Source organism: Siniperca chuatsi, linkage group LG10 (genome assembly GCF_020085105.1).
Source record: "Siniperca chuatsi isolate FFG_IHB_CAS linkage group LG10, ASM2008510v1, whole genome shotgun sequence".
Lineage (NCBI taxonomy): Eukaryota > Metazoa > Chordata > Actinopteri > Centrarchiformes > Sinipercidae > Siniperca > Siniperca chuatsi.
This window is the reverse complement of record NC_058051.1, coordinates 25492582-25501851: the sequence shown is the minus strand read 5'-3', so window position 1 is coordinate 25501851 and position 9270 is coordinate 25492582. Positions and strand designations below refer to the sequence as shown.

The following is a 9270-nucleotide window of genomic DNA, read 5'->3' as shown; positions in this document are numbered from 1 at the left end:
AGTACATTCTCATTTGTTACGAGATGAAATGAGAATGTATTGTTAAACATTTAGCAAACCCATCAGCTCTAAAGACGTGTGTGCATAGATAGGAAAACCTACTATTTGGTTAAAAAAAATAATCATTTTACAAACACGTAAAATCCTCAAAATACAACTCTTACCATTGTGAAATATTAAAATGATTATAAGTAAGAAGACTAAGATTTATAGCATTTATAGCCATTATCAAAGCAGTACCATGTTATGTGTTATGCATAAATGCAAAAATGTATTGGTTGTTATTGCAGTATCAATAAAAGGTTAAGTGTAGCTGCTTTGGATTATTTGAGGAGTGGAGATGCAAAGAATTTTCCTTGGCGAGAAAATCCAACTGCTGATTTGCTCTTGCTCCCAAATCTGCAACAAAGAGTGCACATAATGACATTTAATGGAATTAGGAGTCAAAGTCAATAAAGCAGAGTCAATGAAGGATAATGAGATATTGTACAGTAGATTAACTTCTATGAAAGATGTTCAAAGGAGTCAGCTTTTCTGTAAAGAAAAAAACTCCCATACTATTTCCTGAATATTTGAATCAGCAGTATACAACAGTCATTCCAGAGGAAATTTATCATGAGATCATTGATTAGAAAAATGGTGTTAAAGCAGGACAGGAGGGGACTGTGCTTGTGTGTTTACCTGGGTGTCAGAGTGGACTTCATGCGCTGAGACAAGGAGCTGGAGGAGGGGGTTTTAGTGAGCTGGTGCTCTGGAGTGGTCAGAGGTCCCAGCATGCTCACTGCAACAGTACAAGCGTTACAATGAAACTTCAACCAGCAGAAAACATACAAGCACTGCAGAACAACACACAAAGTTTAGCGAGCTCGTACTTCTCTCAGGGGTGGCATAGCAGTTTGCATTCTCGATGATCAGGTGATCCAAGTTTGGCTGCTCGTTTTCTGCCATCACAAACTGGCCCCAGTAGTCCACCGGCAGAGCCAACAGACGCTCCACAACCTGAACAGAAAGTGATAAGTAAAAATGCAAAAGATAGAGGTTATTTCAGTGTGTTGCCTCATCCTATTCCAACACTGCCGAGCTGGTTATGTAGATGCTTTAGGCAAGACAGAGGGGGAAGCGGTGATGATGTTCTATAGTGTAGTGTTATATGGTATATAGCTTTTTGGTGGTGTCTATATGTAATGGTAGGTCATTATCTTATATTAAGCTGGGTTACACAATTAAATTTGTTTCTTGCTAACTAGTGTGATAATGATTGTTGATCACAATAATTAGTTTTAATTTGTGTAAACAATCCTTTGATACTTTAAAATAGTGAAATCTCATCTGGACTTTGAGACTGAGTTTTGTCTCATGTTAAACATTTTGATTTGAAAGAAAGTTTTAATCGTATTTCATGAAATAAAAACACCATTTTTGATAGTATTTGTGATTGGCATTTTTTCCAGCAGTGGCTAGTCAATTTATTTACATTCTATAATTACCTCTCTATACAGTAGTTTTCATTGTTAGTGGCAGAGTCTGCCATTCCTGCGCTGGATTCAAATTGCCTCCTTACACATGAACAATTCACAGGAACCGATGCATTTATGTACTCCACTGTTCTGGCTTTTAATTTTTATCTCATTAATATCTGCCTCACTGTTTACATTAGTTAGTTCACATTAAAAGCATTCAACTGGCAAAACACAAGGAGGTTTTTATTGTGAAGCAGTCACAGGAAACAGGATATGGTCATTTACGGCCTTTTTTGGACACTTGATCAGTTTTAAATATTGCACTGTGTAAAGGAACAAGGAGGAGGGACCACAGTGAACTGTTAGATGAAGAGCTGCAGGCGACAGGCTGCACCTACAACTTCTCAGGAAGATGATTCACTCGTCTTACCGTGCTCAGCATGACATCAGATAGCAGTTGCCCATGGCATGATGGAAAAGGGCAGGGTTATGGACTGGTTTCTTTATCAAAACAACGTGAGTTTGTTTGGCTACACTGTGAGCAGACACACAAGATGCTTTTCTGTGTTTGCTGTCCCCAGAATTCTGGGACCTGTAGTATTGAACCACACTGTTACCACCAGTAACCATGGGTGTCAAATCAACTAGAACTTTAAAGTTTTCTATATATGGGAATTATATGACTAACCACTGAAGAAACATGATATACAATAGACACGATGGATCGTTCAGGCCTACCTTAGGTTGTCGTTTGGTATCCTGTAGGATTGTCATAGGGTCGGGGTTGGGAATTGCATGGCCCACAATAGTTGGACCAAACACTCGAGCCAAGTTACTGATGTCCATCCTGGTGTCCAAACTGTCAGCAACTCTGAAAGATTTTATTAGATTCAATTATGTCTATTTAATGTATATGAAATACAATACACACCATTTAAAGTGTATTTTAGGTTAAATAAACTGATTTTCTTGTCTGTCTAAAATCAGGAAATGAGATACAGTTGAGCTGCTAAATTCTTAGCACATTTTTGCCTACAGCAATTTAACCTTATTAAATTTAGAGGATACAGCAAAATAATAATAAAAAAGGTCAGTTACAGAGAGACTACAGACTTCTGTGAATATCAGCAAATCCCAGCACTACTTTGTAGCAGGAATATGCAAGGCATCAAAGCAGAGTGAATGCTTTTTAATCAGCTGCATTGGGATATGCATTAATAGGTTTATTAGGATCATATTTAGAGGAGAGTAGCTGCTATTTCTGATTCAATAAAGTATTTCTGAACCTCTGAAGGTGAAGGACTAAGAAAGCCAGTGTGTCTCTGTTGGGCTGTGGCAGGTCACTGATGGTTTGGTACATCAGAGCTATGCTGTTGTCGTCGTCTGAAACCTCTGAGGGAGAACAAACAAAACAATTTTGTCAGCAGAGACCAAGAAATGGGAGGTTGTATGAGGATGTATTAACAACTTGAAAGAAAATGTATCTGACTCCAATAACAACCAAATTCTATATAAAAGGCAAACAAACTGAAAGATCAATCTTTTTTTTGGCAGGCAACTTCCCGCCTGAGGTTTCCATCACTGCTCAGAACAATTGTAAAAACAAAGTAGAAGCACTCATGAAACCTGCATTTAATGGGTCTGTTGGGTAAATGTCTGCTGTCCATTATAAAGTTAGACTGAAAGTTATAAAGTTTCAGTTATTTCAATATCTACCATAAATTGCTTTTATTTAGTGTGCCATTAACATTTTTCTATGGAGCCCTCCATATCAGAAACAGCTACCAATAACACTGGCATCTTTTTTAACACCAGTCTCACACACACACACCAGCTGCCTCCATGAAAGGACGGTTGAGGCGGAAGGTGAGAAGAGGCTCCTTGAGGTTCCTCAGGAAGTCCTTCAGGAGGCCAGTGATGGCATTGATATCGTCCACCTTGCTGAGCACGGGAACTGTTTTGCTGCGCAGAAACTTCTCCTTCAGCTCCTTTACTGTGCGATCAGCACCAGACAGACGGTAAAGTCCAGCCTGAGAGGTAGGAAATACAGTTTCACCATTTACTGTTTAATTTTCAAAGCGAATAAACATTATGTGTGCGTTTTTTATGTCAGACAATTGTTTTAAGTCAGACCTTTCCCACTATCTAAATAGAAAAAAACAAGAAAAATAACTAACAATTTCTCAGCAAAACAGCTGACATAACGCTATTAGGCTTAGGGCCATTAAGATAAAAGGTATCATCTTCAAAAGAGACAGAAGTAGGGGCAAATTTGTTTCAGATGGAAAAAAGCCAACATTTCATTGCCATCTCAAAACAAATGCCAAAGACGTAAAGACAGAAAGGAGCAAAACATAAAACAACAGAAGGAAAAGACAGCAGCACAGTCACGCAGAAATCAATAGATCTGGAGCCCTTCCACAAGTCCAATTACGGATTTAATCTCCCAGGAACAGACTGTAATATCTTAGTTACAGCTCTCTGTCTCAGTTTAAGGGAAAGACATTAAAGATAACTACTGGTATTTGAGGCTGTTCACATTTCTCCATATTATTAAGAGAGGAAAACACCATTCACCTCATGCAGGCCCCTTTGCTCGATCTCACTGATACAGTGGACAACAAGAGGAGGAATCATGGGCGATGTGTCAGGGACGTAGTCTGCAAGCACACCCTGGAAACATGAGAAATGGGGTAGACTGTCAGCACGGTAATAACATTTCAGAGTGGAAATAAACTTGTGCATGTACCTGCACATCAGGAGAGAAATCAGTTATGAAAAATGTTCTCACACCTCCCCAATTTTGACCGGTGTGCCACCCAGGTTGGGGATGCATGGCAGAGGGCAACGATCGCGACACTCGGGGTGCGAGACCACCCTGCAGTCACGGCACTTCAGTGAAATCTTGCCAAACTTGATCCTCTTGCCACAGGGCACGCACGATTCAGGCTTAATGACCTATAAAAAGATATTCGACAGGATTTAGGAGGCTGGTAAAGATTGTGGGTCAACAGCTACATATATGTTCAGCTAAACCAAGGAATTAGACTTTGTTTTGGCAAATGCACTCAAGTAAATCTACTGCATAAATAGGGCTGCATATACCAGTTTACTGGTGCCAATAAGTTTCTGCACAGACACCAAAATAAGTCCATAACAGTCAAAAGTGTTGTGATTTAATTCTGATAATAGATGATAACAAAAGAAGTAGACTTCAGTGGCAAATGGCAAAAATAGTAAAGAAAAAATAATAGTTGAAGATAACCAGAAGTGCCCTTAAATCTAAGAAGAAAATGTGCTTTTCTTGTCAGATTAATTGGCTCAGCAATTATCTCACACAAATGGCATTCTTACAGTTTTGGAGACAAACTCGTGAAGACGGACACCTCCATGGCTCTGCGGAGTGCTGGGCTGCTTTATCTCTCCCCCAGGGTTGGCAGGCTGCTTGAAAACATCCTGAGACGTGACAGAATCAGAGTCCCATTCCATAGCAGCTGAACAGGAGATAGAAAATAAATACCAATGTTTTACATACCATGACCATTCTGCAGTTATGTCAAATCACTGCTGCTGCATATTCATACTCAAGACATCCATACAAAGAAAATGTTTGTAAATAATAGGCAGATGAGCACAGTCTCCTTTAATTAAACTATGTTTTGATTTTATTTTGGTTGCATCGTTCCTATAAAATGGCTTGAATGTTGCCTATACTTCAAAATAATAATAATAATTAACTTGTGTTTGAAGAATCAAGTTAGCTGGATGAGAATTAACAAGATCATTTAAACTGGCTAACATAATACAAGCCTGGATTAGGCTGCATACCGCATCATAACAAAAATCTTACCAGTCTTTCTCCTGCTGCGAGTCCAGTAAGGAACACTCTCAATGGTAGAAACTGCCTCAACAGGGCCTCCATTCACAGGTACAGTCACTGTGGTCTTTGTCACAAGGGTCTCATTACCCTGATACAGAAATCAAACAAAAGTCAGAATAACCACATACAACCAAACTATGTCAGGACCCAACAGTGAGTTTTAAGAGCTGTTACAGGCAAGCAACAAACCATCAGCTTTTGTTGCCAAAGCTGACAGAAGATTTTATTTTTGTTGCAATATTTTAAATTGTCTATATTTGGAATGATCGTGGGTATGAGTAATAATACCACATATTTCAATAATGAAAAAGTGATAAAAATAGCCAGACTGGAGCTAAAACCCTACCCTCTCTGAAGTTCTGCCTGTTGATCGAGAACGTTTGGAGGCAACTGGAGGACCATCAATATGATTTCTTGAGGAGCGCTGAAATCAAGACAGCAGACATGACATCTATATCTCCAGTGAAAATGAAGCCATTCTTCCAAAAACAAATGTTTATAAAGAAAAGGTGCACATGTGCTTAACATACCCTTTTTTCTCGTTTCCTGAGTCGCACTGTCCTCACAGTGGAGGAGTCCCAATCCTGTCACAGATCAAGCACATTAGAATCAGATTTCAAAATTAAAAAGGAGATTAGTTTACTGTATATAATATTAATTTAACTCTACATTATACCAAAAAGGAAAGTACTTACAAGAGAGTCATCTGTTTTGTCGTAGCTGATATCTGACAAGATGGAAGCAGACTCATCTATAGTTGTCAGTCTATCAGGAGCAACAGAAAATGTGTTAAGCCAGTCAACCGTATTTCCCACATACAGGGAGGGAAGTTTATTTACATTTGCCTCCATCCAAAAAATGTTTGCAAATTGTTGTCATTTTACCCTTTAAAAAAAAATCTAGATGGAAATGCATTTGAAAGTTAGAGTGGTTTGAAAGTGTGTCGGAATGGTGCATTCATGTGATAAATAGATGGGAATGGACAGGGAAAATGAGTTCCCCAGTTTAAAGTTAGCTTGTGAATTCAATTCTGTATTGCATCTGAGTCTCAAGTGTAAATGTTCCCACGTGCAAATGAAACCCCCCACAAGGCAAACCACCAGGAACACTGTACTCTGTGTTGCACAATATGGCTCCAACAACAGCTAATGTAGCAGACGCAGCACTGATAAGGCAAGTTTCAAAAACAGGCCAGAGACAGGAACTATAAAATAACTATAAAACATGTTTATACTATATATTGCTATGTGTGAGAGCTTATTACCTTCGACTGGTATTCAGGTTAGCTGCTGCCTGGCAGTTTGAGTTCAGGAAGGCCAGAGCTGAGCGCTGCTCTGCACTCAGCTGGATGCTGTTAGTGGATCCTTCACTGGTCAGGAGGTCCCGGATCAACTGAATTTGACGGTCCTGTATTACAGAAATGCAAGCAGAGCACAGATGAGAAACTCCTTGAACCATTTCAAATAACAGAGTAGAAAAATCAACATATATCAACAAACAAGGTTCGCCATTTGATCCAACATACCAACTTCTCGCACTCAGCCTCAGCCTTTTGTCTGCGGCGAATCTCCACATCTACTTGGTTGCGGGCATGTTTCAGTTTGACCTCCAAGGCTCCTCTCTCTGTCTCTGCTTTGGTGAGCGTCTCTTTGCAAGACCCCAGTTCATGCTCTGTCCTCAGCCATTTGCGACGGCAGTCATCAAAGTTTTGTGCCATCTGGATGAAGTCTGGGAAAGAGAATGCACATAGTAATGTGGCAGGCATCTGTCTCAAATGATAGATAGTAAAGATAAACCAAGAACCATAAACTACTCACTGGGTTCAATGTTCTCGTTGAGAAGGTCAACTTGCGTCCTCAGCTTATCATATAAGCTCTGGAGGCTCAGCACAGCCGTCTCCATGATGTTCTATGACTGAAGACCTTTAAAAGAGATACATTAACAACATTTAATTCCTAGGACAACAAGGGTTACGGTTCTATGTAGATTGGGTGTATAGCTGCTTTTCTATGTAGCTAAATTAAGACATCTGGCAAATGTTAAGTGGAAATGTGGATTATCCTCAAACCTAATGGCAACGAAAAGAGATACATTAACACCATTTAATTCGTATGATAAAAAGGGTTAAATTCAGATATTTGGCAAACGTAAAGAGGAAATCCTCATATCTCCAAACTTAATAGCAATGAAAACACTGCTTCAAAATATCCATTAACTTAGCCACGTTGTACCCACAGGCTCACTTAAATATCTAACGTTAACGTTATTCCTCATTTTCCACCGCGTTTGGTTCATCTGCTAAAATCTGCTTATTTTATTTTTGTTTTAGCTAACATAGTTACATCTCAATGGAACTTCGTTACACACACTTAAGCTAAGCTAACTCAACTGTATGATTGAAAAATAACATGGCGGTTACGATGGGTCTAACGTTAACTTCTGCTTTAGCGCTCATGTTAGCAAATATTAGCTAGCAACAGTTACCTACCGTTTCGGAACTAGAGAATTGTTGGACAGCAAAACCCTTTCGGTGATGTTTAGCGCACTGCTTTATTTCCAGTTGTTTTGTTTTTTTTAGAGACCAGCTTGTATCTTTGTCCGCATCCTTGCGCAGCTACAGCTACAGTAAGCGCGTTGTATTTCAAATTTCGCCGCTAGCCAATGAATGAAGAACACTGCGATAGCGTGAAGACAATGACTTCCGTGCACGTATTTTCAAAATAAAGCCATCGTAACGGTCGCTCGTGGCATCAGTGCTGCCACAAGGGCACAAGCAGACAAAAACGAGTACAAAACTGAAATGTTACATGTCAGTTTAAAAATATTTTAATAATTATTAATTTGCTAACAATCAAAGAAATAAACAAATAGAGAAGAGAATCAAAAAGCAGGAATCAAGAAGAAGAAAAGCGTTAGACTTCCGGTCACAACTTTCAAAATAAATTCCACACCACAGCTATGAAAGGGTTTTTTCTTGGGGTGTGTAAGTGGGAAAATAACGGCTACTAAATGGAGCTGTCAATGGCAGTGTGCTGTGGGAGGTAAGGTGCAACTGCATCTGTAGCACTGAAGGAGCATCAAAAACTTTTGTTTAACTAGCACCATATAGCCAGTGGTTTTACTTAAGTAAAACTTGCAATTGCACGGTGTAGAAATACTTTGTAGAAGTCATGGTGCATTAAAAATTTTAGCACCAAAAAGTATTAGCACCAAAATATACTAATATATATATATATAAGTACCAAAAGTCTCATTATGCAGAATGGCCCATTTCAGAATTATTATGTATATTATAATATTATACATATTTTAACTACTTTACCGTTATCCTGTTAATTTTCCCCCTTATCCAATCTTATCTTATCTTATCGTAACCTGTACATTATAATTTATTTGTTGATTATATTTTGTATAATTACTTTGAATCTGCAAAGTAACTAAAGTTATCAAATAAATGTAGTGGAGTAAAAAGTACAATATTTGCCCCTGAATGGTAGTGGAGTAGAAGTGTAAAGTAGCAGAAAATGGAAATATTAAAGTACAAATGGAAATAGAAAAGTAAAGTACAATTGTACTTTCAAATTGTACTTAAGTACAGTTCTTCCCAAATGTACTTAGTCACTTTCCACCTCTGCATATAGCTATATTTGTGGAGTACGTTAAGGTCAATCCATCCCTACAACTATACGTGACTTTATCTGTGCGAATAATATACTTATGATTTAATGTATCCAGCATGTCACTGCAGCATTGCTCCGGAACAGATTGGTTTATAAGTATTATATTAATGGAATTAAATATTGTATATCAGTATTCAATCATAGCACCAAAATATAAATAGCCTATTTATTGATTAAATTGGCTGTTAATCTTTCACTACATATTTGGTTTATTAATAATTACCCCGATTTTGACTGTCTGTGGGAATGC

At 38.4% G+C, this 9270-nt stretch overlaps 1 protein-coding gene across 1 annotated transcript; it reads right to left on the bottom strand.

Annotated features, from left to right (window-relative positions):
- Positions 1-12: 12 nt before the first annotated feature.
- racgap1 (Rac GTPase activating protein 1) lies at positions 13-8011 on the bottom strand. Its single transcript, XM_044212670.1, has 17 exons — positions 7829-8011; positions 7158-7262; positions 6866-7068; positions 6605-6747; positions 6036-6105; positions 5871-5924; positions 5687-5764; positions 5311-5428; positions 4815-4954; positions 4254-4418; positions 4038-4133; positions 3292-3490; positions 2747-2852; positions 2199-2331; positions 873-999; positions 682-781; positions 13-399 (listed from the first exon to the last, which is right to left on the bottom strand). The coding sequence occupies exons 2-17, from the start codon at positions 7240-7242 to the stop codon at positions 324-326; spliced, it is 1893 nt and encodes a 630-aa protein (XP_044068605.1). The 5' UTR covers positions 7243-7262; positions 7829-8011; the 3' UTR covers positions 13-323.
- Positions 8012-9270: the final 1259 nt, after the last annotated feature.